The 20,720-nt window shown below is 51.2% G+C and overlaps 1 protein-coding gene across 3 annotated transcripts in view; it reads left to right on the forward strand.

Moving 5' to 3' along the window:
* GLRA4 (glycine receptor alpha 4) overlaps positions 1 to 18,701 on the forward strand; it is a 49,364-nt gene extending 30,663 nt beyond the window's left edge. For 2 of the 3 annotated variants that reach the window (XM_030576325.1, XM_030576324.1), the window contains 3 exons: positions 2,414 to 2,563; positions 4,846 to 4,968; positions 14,867 to 18,701. In XM_030576325.1, coding sequence (XP_030432185.1) covers positions 2,414 to 2,563; positions 4,846 to 4,968; positions 14,867 to 15,157 — 564 coding nt within the window. In that variant the 3' untranslated portion in view covers positions 15,158 to 18,701. The remainder of the gene's footprint in view (positions 1 to 2,413; positions 2,564 to 4,845; positions 4,969 to 14,866) is intronic. The other variant, XM_030576326.1, reaches the window with a different exon arrangement.
* Positions 18,702 to 20,720: the final 2,019 nt, after the last annotated feature.

Raw genomic sequence — 20,720 nt, forward strand, 5'->3', positions numbered from 1 at the left:
TGCAAAAGCAGAACTACACTGTAATTACAATCACTGCATTCGAAAATGGAACTGAGAAGCTCAAGCCTGGAATAGCTGGGAGCTGCAGGTCAGGCCTGAGGAGCATTGGCAGAGCAGTGGGGGAGCCCAGACCTGGACTCGCAAGGGGCTGCATGTCAGGAAAGAGGGGCATTGGCAAAGTGGGTGTGGGGAGCCCAGGGCTGGACTAGCAGGGGGCTCTGCAGCTGAGGGTTGAGGTACTCTGTCAGAGCTGAGCACAGGAGAAGCGTGCTCCTCCCCAGCATGCACCGTGCCTCACACCAGTCTGTTCTCTGAGTCCCCAGTTCACACGCGATTTGCACTGTCTGATGCAGTTGAAGGAGGTGTTTCAAATTTTACCTTTCTGCTGCCAGAAAAGATCCCTTTCGGCCAGGCCGGCTCCTGTCAACATGCTCAGCCCATCTGCTCACCAGGACTATTTATAGTTTCCTAATTCAGAAGCAAAATGTTTTGTCCTGCTTCCTGCACATCTTAAGGATGATGCTAGGTTTTTTCCAGCTAACCCCATGCACAGCGTGCAAACAAATGATGCCATTAGCCAGTAAGCACATGTTCCAAGAGTCCTGCCCTAGATGTTGGTGATGTCCCTGTAACCGCAGGAACTAGAGGAAGCACAGTTGTTGCACCTGGAGTCTGGGAGGGGGAGTAAGGGACAGAGACACAGTCTTGGATGCTGACAGGGTAAACCTGGCCCTGAAAAGCTAAGCTGAGAGGTAACATTCCTGTGCCTTTCTGTTCTGACTCCAGCAGAACATCTTTTAAAGCAAACAAACATCCCCTGGCAGCATTTGCAACCCTGCTATTGACTCACTCGGAGTGAAACCAGTTCTAAACAACTGAATCAGATGTCCTTGAGCTCCAGTGTCCAAGCAGAGGGAAATGCACAGAGAGGACAGTCAGTATAAGCAGGGTCAGCTCCAGAGGAGTTACAAGCACTCCCACTTGTTCTATTAAGGGGTCAGGGAAGGAAAAGTCTTTGCTTAACTGTGGGCCAAAGATCTCAGCATGCTGGATGCACATTTGGTGCTAAGCTCAGTTGAAAACCTGGCTGCATCTTCTTCCAAAGCTGACAGAGTCCAGATTTTGTGGGGAATTTAAATGAGGTTTTCTAGTTTTTAGCAGGGGGAAGGGGATTGTACTAAAGGTTCTTCTTTCAGCTCAAACAGGGGCAAGAGCTAGTTATGAGTTATTCAGTATTCACATGACAGTAGAAGCCCCGACTCAGAGCAGGGCCCCATAATAGCAGGTACTGTACAGACACATAGTAAGAGCCAGTCCCTGCCCACGAGAGTGAATGAGTGGTGCATTGCATCAGAACACCAACTTTTCAGCACCACAAGCTGGAGGTTTTTGTTTATATCACAAGTAAAGTGAGTTGGGATGTCTTGTCCTGCTTCCCATTGACACATCATAAAACTGCATGACTGGCAAGGGAGATTCAAGGCTGGAATAGCAGGGGGCTGTAGGTCAGGAGTGAGGGGCATCAGCAGAGCTGTGTGAGGAGTGGGGCAAGACTAGAAGAGAAATGGATTTCCAGACCAGGACAAGGGTGCCTTGGCAAAGTTAGCTCAGCTCCTGCCAGCCCCATGTACAGGCGACGATGGGACAAGCCCCTGACTTTAATCAGCTCTCAAATCCGTTCTTCATTCTTAAGAAAAGACTGACTCAGGCCACTGAGCCCCCCTCACACTCCCAGGCATGAGCAGTGTCTGGGACTGGCATTGTCTATTGTGGCGTTGGCTAAGGGGTTCCCATTCAGGAAGGGCCATGAAGCCAGCCTGGGAAGGCCTGCCCTTGGGTGAGTCAGGGCTGATGGGGAGCAAGATCCTCCTCCTCTCTTGCAGCACTCAGAAGGAGCACCAAGCCGGCAGAGGCCCACGGCTGTTCTGTCCAGCGGACCCGTGAAGCAGCGACAGCGATGATAGGAGACGAAAGCTGCTTTGGGTTAATAAAAGCAGGAGCTGGGAGGAAGCACATGGGTGGAAAATGTGTCAAATGCTGCATAATTGATTTTCTTCTTCCCCTCTTTTCATGGCCCCTGCCGGCCCCACATGGGGCCTGCTCCATCGTAGGGGCTCCAGGAGAGGGTGGGCACAGGGCTGCTCTCCTCACTGTTTTAGCACAATCAGTTCTGGGGTCGGAGATGAAAAGAGGGAGAGGGAGAGCGAGGACGGGGGAGGGGGAAGTATGGCTGAAAAAGGGAGGAGAGAGGGAGAAGTGAAAGGGGCTGGGCAGGCCCAAGGAGATGGTGAGAGGCTTTGTCTAGCAGAGGGGTGTGGGAGGCCTGGGGCCAGAGGATGGCCATGTCCCCACAGGCCGGAGCAGCCCAGGCCCTGCGCTTTCTGACCAGACCTCCCTCCATGCCGGTTTGCAGGTCTCCTATGTGAAGGCCATTGACATCTGGATGGCCGTGTGCCTGCTCTTCGTCTTCGCCGCCCTGCTGGAATACGCGGCCGTCAACTTCGTCTCCCGCCAGCACAAGGAGTTCATGCGCCTGCGCAGGAGGCAGCGGCGCCAGAGGATGGTGAGTCCCCCCCCACCCTCCAGCATGCACCACATCCTCAGTGTTACCATGGGGACTGGCTGGTGGGGATCTCCCCGGCTGGCCCTCCCAGGCCCATACTCTGCACCCCACCGCCCCCGGAGCCCTGAGCGGTTGGAAACGCCTGTGCCGGGAGTTTAACCAGGCTCTCTCAGTCGTGTCCCAGTGCTTCTGCTCCAGGGAGCCCAAGGGACAGCCCTGCGAGATGCACCTAGCCTTGGGGCATCCGGGAAGCAAGCCTTACAAGACTTAAAACCTGCAATCCTGCTGCCCAGCTACAGCCCGGCTGGGAATGGCCACTCGGCTTGGGCAGATATGGTCACAAATTCCCAGCCAGTTTAGAATGACATCATAGGGGCTGGGAGCAGGCAGTGCCTCCTTGCAGGGGGGCATGCATCCCAATAATAGCATCGAGCTGGGGGAGACAGTGGCCTGCCAAGGGCCTGATGGCACCTTATTCTTTCCGCCTATGGCCCATGGTCACAAGCCTGGCTGGAGGGTTCTGTTACCTGGGAGCAGCTCTGGAAACCCACAGCCCCGAGACACCTGTAAAATATCCCCGAAGCATCCTGCTGCCCCCAATATGAGCCTCGTAGGGCCTAGTCCTGCTCCCATTCAAGCCAAGGAGAGATTTTCATTGCCGTGGCTGGGACTGGATCAGGCCCGAGATGGAGGAGGCCCTGAGACACAGTGCCGCCAGCTGCTAGCTCAGTCATGCTGCCCATCCTGACCCCAAACTCAGTGTGTGGAAACAGAAGAGCTGGTAAATCCTCCTCTAGAGCCTAGAACGCCTGCCAGTGGGGGGTATCAATAAACCGAGCAGAGAAAGGATGGTGTGTGTGGTCCCCAGAGATCTCTACTTGGAGACCCATCCGAGGCCAGCAGGCTGAGCGGGGGCACAGGGATTATTCCAGGCAGCCGCTTTCCTCCTATAGGAAATGCCATCACTCTCTGTGCTTTAAGGTGTGGGTGTGCTGGACGGTGGGGGGCGATGGCCCTCTGTCCCCCGTCCCAGGGGCAAGGTTATCAGTATGTTGTCATGGCAACAGAGGATATGCTGCTGATCAACAGTCAGGGCATCAAATAGGCTCTAAATAAAAGCAGCATTGCCAAGCTCCACGTTGGTTGCCTAGTGACCAAGCCAAGATAGATGGTGTTTGTTAATAGTGAAGCTCTGATCTGAAGTGAAGGGCCTCTGCCTGCTCGCGCTAGAGGCTGGGGAGTGCCCATATGCCAGGCCCATATGCTGCTGCTCACGACCGGCAAGCGACCCCGGCCAAGTCTCTGCACCAACCGGCTGTGGATTGCGGCAGCTTAGTGGGGCCTAGGCTCAGACACCAACCCTCACCTAGGCTCCTCTTCCTCCAGCAGAGCCAGCTGCCCAGGCCATGCTAAAATCTGCTCAGGGGGAGGTTGTGCCAACACCCCATCATCAGTGGGATCCTTCCTGCTGCCTTCCAGGGGGCTCCTAGGCAGGGATCAAAAGGCAGATAGGCGTTCCCTGGAAGAAGCAGAGCAGCCAGCACACGAGGCCAGATTTCCATAAGATTGGTAGGCCCAGGAAGCCAGCTCCAGGGCTGGCCCTTTGTAGCCTTCCTATTCAATTTGTAATTAAGTTGTGCTTTTCACTTTCCAGTGTCCTCATTACATTCAGAGGGGCTGGGTGGGTGCCCTCTGGTGGATATTGTAACAACTGCAGATCCCGGTTATTCAGAAAGAAAGGCTCAATGTAGCCTGGTCAATAAGAGGCCTGATTCTTCCCTGCCTCTTACCAGAAGGGAGCGTGTGACAGCCCCCTGGCCCAGATGTGAACGAACTACCCAAGATAAAGGGCAGAATCAGGCCATCGGCCCCACTCATAGACTCCCTCATTCCGTCCTGCATGGGGATGTGCGTCCACATCTTCTGCTGCAGTTAATGTGAGATCAGAGTGCTCAGCACTGCCAGAATCAGAACCTCAGTCTGGATATGTTCCTGGCACATCCGTATTGCGTGTGGGCACAGTGCTGCTGTCCGACCTCTCCAGACACCCATGCTAGAGGCACTGTGCTGCCAGAGATATCTACCTTCATAACCTGCCACTTCCCTCTCCCCAGCACTGCATCACCAGGTGGGCACCCTTCACCCTTGCCCATTATACCCCCCTCCTTTTCCCTGGCACTATGGCTCTTACTCAAAGCTTCTGTGCACATGTGCTGGTTGGTGGCGCCACCAATCATCCACTGTCCTGTTTTTGTTTGGTCTGCACTATTGGATTCCAAAAGGGCCTGACCAGCCAGACGCCCAGCCTGGAGTCCTTGCAGCAGCTGAATGGCCTGACCAGCCGTGAGCCCACCTATGGAACATTCTCTCAGTTCTGCAGCTCCAGCTCCAGCTCCAGCTCCAGGGTAAAAGCAAACCAACCACTCCCCACTGTGAGAAACCTCCCTGGCTCAGCCCATTCTGTCCCCTTCTCTTATGTTAACCTCCCCTCACGCCTGCACTCTCCGCCATGAAAAAATAGGGTAGTCCTTTCCACTGGGGTTACCTGCATCCATGACCTGGCCTGGTAGCACAGCAAAGTTATCCTGCAGGGATGCTCAAAGGCTAGGAAGATGAGAGCCACAAAAATACTTGGCGTGGGGGTGGGATTTGGACTTAAAGGGAGTGAAAAAGTCTCACTGTCCAGGACGAGTGCATAGTGACTAGGACACAGCAAGAATTTCTGGATTCCAATCCCAGCTCTGTCACTGTGTGACCTGGGGCAAAGCATTCTGCCATTATGTGCCTCAGGTAATGATAAGTACCTCGGGTAGGGGGTGACTGATGTATAGAAGATGCGTTGCTGATCACAAGAGCCGTACGATTTCTATGGAACAACAGTCACATTTCATGACTTGCACCTTCTCCAAAGCATTTTTGCAGACATCCCTCAGAGGGACTAAGACGTGAAGGTTCTTGCCTAAAGCCCCACAGAGAAACAATGGCAGAGCCGGGTCTGAAACTCAGGCATTCTGACCCCCAATCCTGTGTCTAGTCGTCTTCTCCTCTTCTTTTTGAGGCTTCTACTCCGCATCTCTCCTCAGAAGGGCAATCTCCTGTCCTGCGTGCCAGTCACTGCTTCTTACGGATTCCCCATGGGCAGACAAAGCAGCTCTCTAGGGACCATAGAAGAATGTCCAGTCAGAGCAGGAGTGGGCAAACTATGGCCCGCGGGCCACATGTGGCCCATCAGACCATTTAATGCGGCTATCAGCTCTAGCTGAGGAGCAGGGTTGGGGGCTTGCTCCACTCCGCTTGGCTCCCAGGAAGCAGCCGGCATGACCCACCTCCGGTTCCTACGTAATATGCGGAGGTGTGGCCAGGTGGCTCTGCGCGCTGCCCCATCCACAGGCGCTGCCCCTGCAGCTCCGATTTGCCGTGGTTCCTGACCAAAGGGAGCTGCAGGGATGGTGCCTGCAGAGGCAGCGGTGCACAGAGCTGCCTGGTCACACCTCTGAACCAGAGGGAGGACATGCTTCCAGAAGCTGCTTGCGCTCCTGATCCCCCCGCACTCCAATTCCCTGCCACAGCCCTGATCTCCATCCCGCCCTCTAAACCCCTCGATGCCAGCCCAGAGCCCTCTCTTGTATCCCAAGGCCCCCATCCCCAGCTGCACCCCAGAGCCCGCATCACCAGCCAGAGACCTCACCCTTCCTGTGCCCCAACAGCCTGCCCCATCCCTGATCCCCCTCCCTGATCCCCCTCCTGCCCTCCAAACCCCTCGGTCCCAACCGAGAGCACCCGCCCGCACCCCAAGCCCCTCATCCCTGGCCCCACACCAGAGCCTGCACCCTCAGCCAGAGCCCTCACACCCCTCCCCCATACTGCAACTGCCTGCCCCAGCCCTGACCCCCTCCTGCCCTCTGAACCCCTCGGTCCCAGTCTGGAGCCCCCTCCTGCATCCCAAACCCCTCATCCCCAACCCCACCCCAGAGCCCTCATCCCACCTCCCCTGCACCCTAACCCGGAGCCCCTTCCCGCACCCTGAACTCCTCATTTCTGGCCCCACCCCAAAGGCCGCACCCCCAGCCAAAGCCCTCACCCCCTATCATACCACTACCCCCAATTTCATGAGCATTCATGGCCTGCCATACAATTTCCATACCCCGATGTGGCCCTCAGGCCCAAAAGTTTGCCCACCCCGAGTCAGAACCTTCTTATCAGTGATCCTGGGAATTTCTTCCAAACGCACTCCCAGGAGTGGGCAGCAGCTCCCCTGAGCCTTCACACCTGAGGAGAGTGACCACAGCTGGACAGACCAGTGCACTGAGAGAGAAGTGGCATAAGAAGGTCTTGGAGAACCCCTGAGCAGAGACATTCTGAGATTGTCTTTACAGAGATTCTGTTTGGTCATAAAAACACGAAGTCCAGCACAGTGAGGACATGCGTATGGGGTTCAGAAAGGTGCAACAGGTGAAGTCTGGTGGGGCAGGTGAGTGCAGGGAAAGCAAACAATGCTCTAACCTGAATGCTAAATTCAGTGAGAACAACAGGGACTGGTGCAGGTCAGAATGGTGAGGGTGGGAACAAGACTAATAAACTCAGTGCAGGTCAGAGCAGTGAGGGTGTATTTGAGTGTGCGCTCAGGACTGTCACTTGAGGCAGGTCAGAGCAGTGAGGGTGTATTTGAGTGTACAATCAGTACTGTCACACTCGGGGCAGTTCAGAGCAGTGAGGGTGTATTTGGGTGTGCAGTGAGGACTGTCACTTGAGGCAGGGCAGAGCAGTGAGGGTGTATTTGAGTGTACAATCAGTACTGTCACACTCGGGGCAGTTCAGAGCAGTGAGGGTGTATTTGGGTGTGCAGTGAGGACTGTCACTTGAGGCAGGTCAGAGCAGTGAGGGTGTATTTGGGTGTGCAATCAGGACTGTTACACTCAGGGCAGGTCAGGCTTCCTGTATTTTTGTTAGTGCTGCTCTTGGACTCCCCAACCTCCTCAAAGGAACCTTCTAAAGAGTTTCAAGGTCAGGCAGAACGAAATGTCCATGTTTGCTAACAACAAAGCACTGTAACCCTGCATGCCTCCTCCCCTACTGCTCTCCCTTTGTGATCTCTCCCAGCCCCCCTATGCATCCTGTTGCAGACCCCCAGCAGCCCCAGAAAGCCCAGCTGTCTTACCAGTCATCTGTGCACACCTCCGAGCTGCCTCAGCCCCACTCATCACCCTCGGCACAGCCAGCTTCCTGTACCACCTACCTGTTCTGAATACACAGCTCCATAATTCAAAAGGGATAATAGAAGCCAACTTAGATTGGATGTTCCTGGTTTCCCTTCTGCATAATTACTCAGCGGCATATTTTGTGCCATCAGAGCATATGCAATCCTTCCAATTAAAGATCCATTAAAGACAACAGGAGACATTCTGCTCTGTCTCCCCAGTGTAAATCTGGGACAAACCTACTGAATCCAGTGATTTACACCAGCCTTGCAGAGAGTAGAACTGGGCCCAGCTGCCTGCTCCAAGGAGTTTACATTGTAAGGGCCCATCTGTGCTCCAGATTGGCAGCATTACAGTGTCGCTACTGAATCCCCCGACAGAGTTATGTCTGGAGTGTAGTTGGGGCCCTAACTGAAGCTGTTTAAAGCACAGCTCCATTCTGAACAGGGTTTGTGCAGAACTGACACCTTCTTACTCAGCAGATCTCAGCCCCTGGGCTGTAGGAGAGCCAGAGCTGCTGACAGAGCCACTATCAGAAGTGTGTGTGAGTTTTACTGCTGTTAATGGTGCAGAGCCTGCGTAGCTAAGGCCTGCCTGTGCTGGCAGGGAGTCCTGATTTCAGACTTTGGTGGCCAGGCACCAGCATGGTTGCAGTGGTACAAACCCCAAATGTAGACAGAGTAAAGTGCTGGCAGCTCCCATTTTCCCCTAGTGCATCGTAACCCAGCTTCCAGCGCCACTGGTGCTCGCAGCAGCTTTACGGGGCAACCCTAAGGGTTTGCACTGGGGAGGTTATGCTGGTGGCCAGGAATCAATGGCTGGAACTAGGGCAAACCCCCAAGTGCAGACAACACTGGAGAGAGAGAGAGCAGGAGTCTGTTCCTTCTTGTGCCTTGTGACAAGGCCAGTCTGTGGCAGATGGGCAAACCCATTGCAAAGGGCAGGGGGTCGAGGGGAAGGGGGAATTGCATGCACCTCACCAAGGGTCTAATCTGAAGAGAGTGAGACTGCACAGATGTAACAGAGCAAAGTCTTGTTGGCTCATGGGACACACTAGACTACAATGCCTTTTGCACAGAGCCACTTGTTAGAGTGGAACCTTTGCTGAAGCCAGAAAGAAATGACTGTTTTTTGCAAAGCCCTCCAGCCAGAGTCAGCCGCCTGCTTTTCCCCGTGGCAGTCCATGGATGGGGATTGGCACAAAGGTGGCATTATGTTATTGCTTTTAACAGCAGTGCTGTCAGGAGGAGACCTTGTAACAGGATCCCTGGCTTAAAGTAGCCTTTGCCTGCCCTCCCACAGGGCTGAGAGTTCTGTGGAGTGCTTCCTGGAGCTGCAACAGAGAACCTCAGCCTGTGATTCTAGCCCTTATGGCCAGGAAGAAAACCTTCCTGATGCAAATGGAACCATTGCAGCAGTCTGTAGACAGCTGAAAGAATAATTCTCTGAGGGGTGAACTGCCCCTTTCCTCTCAAGGGGGTGTTCAATTTAAAATCTGACACATGGTGCTAATTTCAGTGACAACATAGTTCCACTGCTGATTGTTTTAACACCCAGCTAGAATGCCTATCCCAGAAACCCAGACTACCTCCCCGACTCACTGCCTGCTGCCAGCTTGTTATGCAGCTGCCATACAAAGTTCTGCAGCAGGTTGGACACGTACAATTTGAGGGCAGCATAAAACAAACAGAAGGTCATATCAGATTAAATAACTGAGAGGACTCCCTGGCGACTGGATTATTCATGTCCAGGTGAATCCAACCCTCGCTCTAGTACTATACCTGGAACTGCCACCGAATCTCTAGTTGACCGCCCCAGATAGGGTGACCAGAGAGCAAGTATGAAAAATCAGGAGAGGGGTGGGGTATTATAGGCACCCATAGAAGACAAAGCCTCAAATATCGGGACTGTCCCTATAAAATCAGGACATCTGGTCACCCTAGCACCAGAGTGCCACAGAACGGAAGGACTTGGCTGCAGAAAGTAGCTCAAGCTTGCTGCCCACGCAGGGCTTTACTCAAGAGCTGCTCCCTCTTCTGGATGAAACTGGCAAAGCAGGATTTCGGCATGGGAGGGAATTCCATTCAGAATGTCAAATTTAACATCTCTTGATTTCAATCTCTCTTTCGCACAGCCAGCCAACCCTCCAGCCCAGCGACAGAGCCTTGTCTAGGGATTCTCCCCCATTCCAGCTGCCAGCACAGCTGCGCCAGTACAAACCCCATGCAGAGAGAGCTTGGCCAATCAGCTGCGGTTTGCGCCAGTGCAGCTCACCTGGCTGACAGGTTTGCTTACCTACACTAGACATTTGCTCTGTTGCAGCTGCATCATGGCTGCTATTAATGGCAGCTCTTGGGACACAGCCTCCATCTAGGCAAGGCCTAATATAACTGCAGGTCAGGGTTCAGCCTTGGGGTTTGGTGATCCTCTTCCCAAAAGCACCAAACTCCTCCAGCCAAGAGAGGTGAGTCAAACCGCATCTATTTCTGCAGTGTAAGAAAAAGCTGAGGTCATCATTCCAGCTCCTAAAGAAGCAGTGAAGGGCACAACCCTCTGTCTGGCATGGCAGTTCACCCTTAGCAACCCTGCTGTGTGCGCCATTCTTCCAAGCGCTCTCTCTGCTTTCCTGGATTTTGCAGCTAGCAGTAAATCTAAAGAAAGGGCTAAATAAATCTCTGCAATGAAAGAAAACTAATATCAATAATTTACCAGCTTCCTGTTCTCCACCCACTCCCCGGGAGAGACTTGCTTAGTAGGCAGTTATCTGTTAAAAACCAAATCAGTGCTCTCTCTGCATGAGAACCCCCTGAGCTGGCTGCTCTCCACCCCAGAAACTAACATCGGGGAGGAGTATGGACCCTGCTCACTCATGCAATGAGATGAGCGGGTCTGTGCTGAGGACCCTTGTGAAAGTGAGAAATAAGCACAATGATGATGATGAAGAATCATGCTTTACCATTTCTGTAGCCTTTCATCCGAGGATCTGACAGCCCCTTACTGAAACCTTTTTCATGATTGTCTGTAGGACAATAGTGTTCAGAGACCCCCCAGCTGAGATCAGAACCCCATTGTATCAGCCATTCTACACAGAAAGGGACAGGCTTAGCCAGGAAGAGCTTACAACCTAAACAGAGGAGACAGTGGGTGGGAAAAAGGGTTACAACATACAAACAGAAGCTTGGGGAGTGAGGTACAGACATCAAATGACTTGTCCAAGGTCTGTGGCTGAGCCACATGTTGATCCCAAGTCACCTTAGTTGCAGCCCCATAGTTTAACCTCAAGATCATATTTCTTTCCAAATTAATTGCTGGCATAGTTGGGAGCAAGACCATTGAAGTGCCGCTGGATCCTGTTAATGCCAGGGCTAAATTTGGCCCACTAAATATTGGAACTCCTCGCTGAGATAGGTAAGGGATGACTATGGCTCATTTGACCCATTACTGAAATGCAGCCACTTCTGGAGTCAAACAGCAGCTGTTAACCAGCACACAGTGACACTACCCATGAGAGGAAGTGAAGCTGAGTGTCGTTATCCAGACTGGAATTTGCCCAGAACATTAGGGGCAATACTGCTACCTTGGTAAAAAATGCCACCGGGGTCAGGGCCTCAGTTTTACATCTTGTTTGAAAGAAGAAATGAGCTTTAAGGATCAGCTTACTAAGGAGTGAAAAGAACTGTCTGTCTCAAAGAAAACCACAGTCCATATGGATTGAGTGAGGCTACAGAGCCCGTTTCTGGGTGTCTTGACAAAAACACCAGGGCCAGAATAATCCACTGTGGGAATGTGGGTGACAGTCAATTTATGTCATGCTGGATGAAAGAGTCACTATCCAGCACAGGTGGTTCAGCCCTCTGGGTTTATCGAGGTAAGGTGACCCCAGGGAAGCTATGCAAAGGCTTGTCCCCTGGATCTGTATCACTGAATGTGTGTTTCTATAAGTACCCCACACCGATAGGCATGCTAAAGCTCTCCCCATGAAGCAAGCCAGACACAGCACTGTTCTATGGGATGATAATGCAGTGTAAGCAGACAGGGTTAGAAACAGCAGCTCAGAGCTCACCTACCATGCCCAGGCTGCCAGGGCATCAGTTCTGGGCCCTGAGCACTGCCTGCAATCCTATTATTATATGGCTGCTTATGTCTGTAAGTTTTGTTCTACAGACACACAACAATGGGTGTAGTTCACAACATGTCCTCACAATGTATAGATAGGGATAGTAGGGCCCACCCACTCATCCCAAGCGGATGCTGATCAGGCCTTTACACCAGCTGCCACCGTATCCCTGCATTGTGGAGGCATCAGTAGTGACCCAGAGTTAAGGGGTTGTTAACAATTTCTGTATTACAGTCCCTCTCTTTCAGACTCCAGTGATTGCAGCAAGTCTCTATAAACATGGAAAACATAATCCCAACTATACATATAAAATGATGGGGGTCTAAATTAGTTGTTACCACTCAAGAAAGAGACCTTGGTGTCATTGTGGGTAGTTCTCTGAAAACATCCACTCAATGTGCAGCGGCAGTCAAAAAAGCAAACAGAATGTTGGGAATCATTAAGAAAAGGATAGAGAATAAGATCAAAAATACCATATTGTCTCTATATAAATCCATCATATGCCCACATCTTGAATACTTCGTGGAGATGTGGTTGCCCCATCTCAAAAAAGATATATTGGAATTGGAAAAGGCTCAGAAAAGGGCAAAAAAAATGATTAGGAGTATGGACTGGCTGCCATATGAGGAGAGATTAATAAGACTTGGACTTTTCAGCTTGTAAAAGAGATGATTAAGGGGGGGATATGATAGAGGTCTATAAAATCATGACTGGTGTGGAGAATGTAAATAAGGAAGTATTATTTACTCCTTCTCAAAACACAAACTAGGGGCCACCAAACAAAATTAATAGGATGTTTAAAACAAACAAAAGGAAGTATTTTTTTGCACAACGCACAGTCAACCTATGGAACTCCTTGCCAGAGGATGTTGTGAAGGCCACGACTATAACAGGGTTAAAAAAAAAACTAGATAAATTAATGGAGAATATGTCCATCAATGGCTATTAGCCAGGATGGGCAGGGATGGTGTCCCTAGCCTGTGGTTGCCAGAAGCTAGGAATGGGCAACAGGGGATGTATCAATTGTTCTGTTCATTCCCTCTGGGGCACCTGGCATTGGCCATTGTTGGTAGACAGGATACTGGCCTAGATGGACCTTTGGTCTGACCCAGTATGGCCATTCTTATGTTCTTTACACTTGGCCTGGTAACTCTTCCAAGGATAATGTCTCCAGGAAGGGACACTTGGCTTTCCTGACCCTTCTGCCATGGCTCTCAAGCACCCCAACCAGCAGACAGTGGGGGAGACCACATCTGCACCAAGGCAATGGGCTCCCAGCAGGGCTGCTGCCTCAGTGCACTGGGGAATCCTTCAAGCACTGATTCCGAGGCCCTGAACTGCCCCACCACAATCCTCTTCCCCATTCACTCTCTGGTTACCCCTACTGCTCTGCTCACCCCTCATAGAGCAGCAGCATGGGGGAGTCCCAAGGGGGTGGCGAGGGGCTATGCAGGGGGAACATGGGGGGCAAGTGAGGATGTGAGGGAGCAGGATTGCATGGAGACAGCATGGGGAAGGACTGGAGTAAGAACATAAGAACGGCCATACCAGGTTAGACCAAAAGTCCATCTAGCCCAGTATCTGTCTACCGACAGTGGCCAATGCCAGGTGCCCCAGAGGGAGTAAACCTAACAGACAATGATCACGTGATCTCTCTCCTTCTATCCATCTCCATCCTCTGACATACAGTGGCTAGGGACACCATTCCTTACCCGTCCTGGCTAATAGCCATTTATGGACTTAACTGTATAAATTCATGGTGGTTTTCTTTTAAACGATGTTATATTCCTAGCCTTCACAACCTCCTCAGATAAGGAGTTCCACAAGTTGACTGTGCGCTGAGAAGAGAAGCTATGGGGAGAGGTGCAATGGTTTCAGCTCTTACATCACCTGTGTACCACACAGTGCACTGGCCTTCTCCCCTCCATCTCCACACTGCACATTCAACCTTTCCCAGATCAGCTACTGCTAAAACCCAGTGTGTGTCCTCCTCACAGCCCCTTGTGACTGCTATTACAAACACGCCATTCCTCCCATCAACCACAACACCCTGAAACACATCCATCCACTGGCAACCTGCCACCATGCATGCAAGCCCTTTCCTTCCAGTACTACCCCTCAACCTCCAGAGCAATCCAAGAAGAGTCATTCCCAGCTCGGCTGTCTGATCTGAGGTGCAGGCTGCACTCTGTGTGCATGGAGGTGGGAATGTTGTGGGTAAAATAATCCAGAGGAGGTTACCAGGGCTGGGTAAGCACTTAACTGTGATTTCCTGGCTTTTCTATGCTGGTATGTACATGTAACAGGTTCCTGCTCCAGGTCTTTAGGGGAGGTACACTGTGTGGAGATGGATTATCTTAGCTCAGTGGTTCTCAACCTATTTACCATTGTGGGCCGCATATGTGGCTCTCTCCGTTTATGTGGGCCACATCCATCACCCACCCACAATCTGTACAGCCCTGAGGATGTGACAGGGGCCGCAGCTGTGTGCTGATGGGGGCCCAAGCAGCCCACAGGTTGAGATACACTGTCTTAGCTACTCACACATCACTGCCTATGGGACAGATGCATGGAAAGCACAGCCCTGGTCCAGCAAAGGCATGTGTGAGTGTGAACTCCTGGGCCCATGCACAATCCCATAGCAGAGTGTCCCACTGTAGCCAATGGGACTCCCTGCTATGGGATCTGCTAGCCTGACCCTTCTACCTGTACAATCCAGGCTTATAAATGTGTGTAATGGTATTTGGTATTTCTAAATTCTATATATCCATGTGCTGGTATAGATATTGTGTATATGTAGGGCTATATATATATTTTACACACACATTTCCATACAGTATATATGATCAAAACAAGCCATGCATATATATACACTCCCTATATAGACACACTGCTGCAACACCTTCTCTCGCTGTCTGGCATCTAACTGTGGCCAGTGATACTGAACTGACATGTCATTCCCTTCCCCTCTCATCTGCATCTCTCCAGGAGGAAGAGGTTGTCCGTGAGAGCCGCTTCTACTTCCGTGGCTATGGCCTAGGCCACTGCATGCATGTGAAGGGTGGCAATGCTGTGGAGGGTCCCAGCATCTACAGCCCCCCTCCGCCAACCCCTTTCCTGAGGGAGGGAGAGGCAATCCTCAGGCGCTACGTCGACAGGGCCAAGCGGATTGACACTATCTCCCGAGCCGTCTTCCCCTTCACCTTCCTGGTGTTTAACATCTTCTACTGGGTGATCTACAAAGTGCTGCGGTCTGAGGACATCCACCAGGCGCCCTGATGCAACACGGGACATGGCGCCAGGCAGGGTAGCTGCTATGTCTTCCCAGTCTCATATGCGCACTGAGGTGTGGACTGGAACCTTCCACCAGCACTAGTCAGACACTAGTAAGTTTGCCAGGAGCTTGTCTCTCTCTGACCCAGAACTTCTAGTACCAGCTGAGAAACTTGGGCATGCTCTGCATGGTGTTAGGGGGCACGATGCTGCCTTGAGGACCTAGCTGTACTCCATCTACCCATACTCTAGCATGGCGTTGGGGTTTGCTGTAGCTTGAGGCACTGGCCTTTATCATCTAGACACGCTCCGTCTCCCAGCAGGGAGTTGGCGAGTACTGCACTGCAGCTGTCCATAACCAGTATGGACTTAGAGGGTGCTATGATGCTGGAGCTGCTGCCCTCCAAAACAGAGACATGTTCCATCCCCCGATATGTAATCAGCATGGTAACATGGGATAATGGACTGCTGGGAGTGTATCATTCTAGAACGAGACGCTCCATCTTTCCAATACCCCCAGCAGCACAGAGCTGGGGGCGCTAGGCTACCGCATGCCAAAACTTGGACAGGTGCCATCTCACACCACCCCAGCAAAGTGACAGAGGGTATTTGCTGCTGGAGGTGCTGTCCTCCCTAACCCAGCTATAACCCACCTGCTAATGCCCTACCTTGGTAATGCTATGCTCCCAGGGGTTCTGTCCTCCTCCATAATCTGCTGTAGAAGTGTGGACAACAGTCAGTTCGTGGTCAGACTAGATGAAAGTCATCATAACAGTGCTCCCAACACAGCCCCAGCATGGTGCTAGGATGCATTGTGCTGCTAGAAGCGTTGTGTACCATCCTCCAGCTGCCAACAACCTAGCATGGTGATGGAGGGTGCTGTACTGCCACTATGGTTATTAACCAAATCTTGAGCTCTTCTTAAACTGGCAAAGCTCATCCAGCCATGCAAACCAGGCCAGGCAGCAATGGACACCATAGGGTAATCAACTCTTCCTCTGATATTTACATTCTTAGCCTTCTCGTCTCCTGCTTTCATCCCTTGATTCTTTATGGCCACGGGGCAGAGGTGCTTGCTGTGGGCACCCCTTTTGGTGAGCATGTCAAGTACAAGACACCCAGTCTCCTCTGAGACTCTGAGGAGACTGGTCAGAAGGCTGAGGCGTGAAAATGGCAGTAAGGCAGAAAGCACTGAAGCCAGCTGTGGAGATGGTTCACTGTAAAGGAAAAGGCTTCAAGGGTCTGTCTAGGGGGCCATGATTATGTTCTTGACTTACTCTGTGAAGAAACAGTCCCAGTTCTCCTCACGCTCCAGACAGTTTACTCCCTTTCTCTTCTCATGTCAAAGTGAACAGAGCCACCAGAGTTTGCACATTATGCAGAGCTCTAACACAGATTTTAGGTGCAGGAGTGAAAGGGAAGGGTTTTTTTTAAGAGGTCAGAATAAATAAGGTCCAATCCTGTGTGTGATGAGCACCCCTAAATCCCACTGGTTAAACTGGAACTTAATGGTGCTCAGAACCAAAACAGGAGGTTCTTCGTAACTGGCAAGATCAGGCCCAAAGTTGATCTGCCTTAAAAGGTTTTGTTGGGCAGCAGGGTTCTCTAAGGTGCCGTTGGCCTTCTTGTCTGATACCAGAGGGGAATGAGTCTGCGGATGGCTAGTGTCCCTGGATCAGCACCTTTGATCTCGCCTGTGGAGTTGCCTCCAGTTGCAGTGAGAGCAGGATACAGTCCTGCTGGGACATGAAAGGGTGAATGCGTTTTCCCACCATAACACAAGCAGCAGGAGGAAGTACTGGTCCTCACCAATCTCCTTCCATTCCCTGCCTATTTTCCCTTTCCAACACCACTAGGCTCTCTGGCTCATTTTAAACTGGGTCAAATTCACCCCTGTTGCAATTTTATTGTAGTCAGTGGAGTTGCATCAAGGTTGTTTTGTCAAGTAACTTAAGCCTAAATCTTAAGGAATCTAATAATCTGGGGAACAGCAGACCTGAAATAGCTTAGAAAAATCCACTGCTCTGCCCCAAGAAATAAAAAACAAAAGGCAACATTTATATAGGTCCTACAAAAAACAAAACAAAACACTATGTTTGTGCTATCATTCTCCCTCTCTGGCATTTTGAGTTTGCCTGTTCCCTCTGCTCACATGTAACTAACCCAGACAGTGCCCAAAGCATAGCTCACCTCCTCAGAGATGCTGGTGCTCATGCTGTACAGCCATGTCTGGGGCTTCCACACCATGCAGAAGGTGGGGCAGGGGAGGGAACCAGTGTTTGCCAGTTGGACCAGAACAGCCTTGTCAGGAGAAGTGGGATGATCACTTGTCTAGAAGCTCGTTACAGGCAAGTGCAAGCCACAGCACAGTGAGCAGCGGGTGTCCTTTTAAATCTCTGCATGCCTGGGACCAAGCGCCAGGCTGCAGAAAGGGGGCAAGGTCTTGGCACATCTCACAGTGCCTCTTATTGTAGATCTGGTCCAGATGGGCAAACAGCACAAATCCGCCTTGTTGAAAAACTTTATGGACAATGCCCAAGGGACAGTAATGGGGCTGAACAAGGGAGCCTCTTTGACTGGAGCCAGGCCCCCAGTCAGCTGGTGCCAGACCACCACCTCAGTCCCAGCATATACAGAATCAAAGCCAAAAGACCAGAGAGCAGCCTCGCTGGCCAGGGAAACAAGGGGCAGAGTGCAGATCATAAGAGCTCTCTCTGCTGTACTAATACCCCAGCGAAAGGTCTAGTGCCCTCAGTTCCCTACTGCAGTCACATCAGGTGCCCAGAATGTGATGGAAAACCTAATACAAATCTAGAGACACAGAATTCTTAGTCTTTTCTCAGGTCTTACCCCCTTGACATCAGTTGCCGGAGTAAGAACGTCAGGATTTAACCCAACAAGGATGCTCAGCACCTCACAGGATTGGGCTTCCATAGCGCTTTTTGTCATCCAAAACTTTTACAAACATTCGCTAATGAATTAAATCTTGCCCCGCCCTTTGGGATCAGTGGGTAGGTAGATATTGCTGTTCCCATTTTACAGACATTGAAATGGTGGCCGAAAGCTGAAGTGACTTGTTCAAAAGGAGTCAGTGTAACAGCCAGGGTTCCCCAAGGAGTGGTCAAACTACAGTAGAACCCTATTTGGCCACAAATCAATTACATTGTGTTGTTCCACTCATGTTGATGGGGCCCACTAATGTCCCCATAAGTCATGCAGGCTTACTAGATATTTCTCTCCTTGTGTTTTGTTGTTGATTCCGAGTCCTGGTTGGTAGGTCTGGCCTGAAAACAACCCAACATGACTATTTAAAGACTTGCTTTTGGACAGATCAAGTCTTTGAGGCCACTGGAAGTGATCCTCCAGCTGGTATAAAGTCACTTCCTCTATCTTGCAAAACTGCTAACTGTTCTCTCCTGGCACTGAGGAGCCTTGAAGCGCCAGAGGTGCATACATTGTATGGCATGTGGACAAATGTCAAGTTTTGAAATGAGGGATTTTTAAACAGCATTGATCTTCCTACACAAATAAAATGTATCTGCAGTTTTCATTAATAGTGCTAATGTTATTTATAGAGGAAGGGATTTAGTTTAACATTGACACAACACCTGTTAGTCTTGACCTACTGCCACCTCCCACAAGCCTCCTACTCCCTTCAAAGAGGAGACCATTCTTGCCTGATCTTGCTTTCTCCATCACTGGTCCCCAGTGTGAAGCAGAGGATCACAATAGCATCTTCAAGAGCACAAAGACTATTTGGTCTCCTTTGTCATTCAAACCTGTGCATCCCTTGTTCGCTCTTTGTCATCAACAGATCCGAACTCTGCTGTCACAAAGAAACCACCCTCTCATGGGGTCTGAAGGAATTCAGTCTCCATGGTCATTTCAGTCTTGACACAAGTTGCGTACAACCCTCCACCTGCACAGGAGAAACCATGTTTTCCATGGGTCAGAGGGAAAATTAGACTCCCTATTCATTCAAACCTTGGTGTCCCTCAACTCATTGTTGCATCAAAAACCCCAGCTATGCCATTAAGTGTTTTTTCAACTCCCCACTCTCTGCTGTGTGTCGTAGGCCCTAGACAGCTCACAGGTGATAGACATTTCTTTTAGCTCAGATGATAGGGGCTGGAGCAGGAGGATGTGTCTTCTTTCCATTGTCGCCATGTAGCTGCAGTTAGTGACAACCTAAGAGCTCTAGGTAGTCACGCAGTAATTACAACATACGTAATCAGCCCAGTCTGACTGTAGGCAGTCAGGCACAAACACCTCATAGCCAGTTAGGAGACAGACTGTTCTGAGAGAATTTTGGAAGTTTAGTTCCTGAAGTTTTGCAGTACAGTCTTCGATCTGATTGAGGACCTCACTCTGGCAAGGTATTCCTTCCCTTCAGAAGAGTAAATACAGGCAAACACAATGTTGGTAGTTTGGCTAGAATGTTGTTAATGGTGTTGCATGTTTGAATTTACAGTAGAACCTCAGAGTTGAAGACACCTTGGGAATGGAGGCTGTCCATAACTCTGAACCAGACATTATAGACTTCAGCCATCGGGGGTGGGGCAGAGGGCAGGTTGGGGTTGCACCCTGGGGGAGGAGGAGAGACCCCTAGGCTTCTGACCCTGGGGAGCACCAGGGCTCAGGACTGTAGATGTGGGGGGAGCGCTGGGGCTCAGGGCAACAATCCCAGCTTCTTCCCTGCAAGGGACGCCGGGGCTCCTTGTGGCTCTGCTCCCCAGTTTCAGCTAAGGAGTGTGCCAGGACTTGGCGCTTTAGCTACAGGGGGAGCACTGGGACTGAAACCAGCACTCCCCTTGTAGCTAAAGCCCTGAGCTTCAGCGCCCCCTGTGGGGCTAAAGCCAGGAAAGGAGCTGCAGTGCTGAAGCCCCAAGCCCCGGCGCTCCCAAGGGTCAGAAGCCCTGACCCCCACTCCCTGCCCAGACCCCTGACACTTACACCCTGCAGCTGCAGCCCTAACTGCCCCCCCATCCCAGCTGAAGCCCCAAGGCAGTAAAGTATTTGTTTTGGGGGAGGAGAGGTGTCCGCTGCTCTCTGATTACTTCTGGTTCCAGAGGGTATCCAGTTGACCGGTAAGTACGTAACGTAAGTTTGTATCTTTGAGGATCTACTGTAATAACAATTTGAGATTGTCAAACAAGCTCAAATGAAATTATGCAATCAAAGATGATCAGTCATAGATTAGGGCTACATCTACACTATCACTTACGTCAGCCAAGTTTGTGTCACTCAGGCTGTGACTATTCCACCCCCCGAGCAACACAGTTATGCTGGCATAAACGCCAGTGTGCACAGCGCTATGTCAGCAGCAGAGCTCCTCCTGCTAACATAGCTTCTGCTGCTCACGGGGGTGAGAACATTTTCACTATGCACGCTGCAGCCGGACCAGTACATCTGCACCGCTACAGTGCTATAAGCGTAGACATGCCCTAGTACAGGAAGAACAGATTACTGTACACCAGGGGTGATAATGTAAGAGGTGGCCCCTGAGACACTCTTCTCTGTAACTGGTGGGATGCTGCCAGTTTGCACTCCCGGCATTAATTCCTAAAAC

The sequence above is a fragment of the Gopherus evgoodei genome, chromosome 9 (genome assembly GCF_007399415.2).
Source record: "Gopherus evgoodei ecotype Sinaloan lineage chromosome 9, rGopEvg1_v1.p, whole genome shotgun sequence".
Lineage (NCBI taxonomy): Eukaryota > Metazoa > Chordata > Testudines > Testudinidae > Gopherus > Gopherus evgoodei.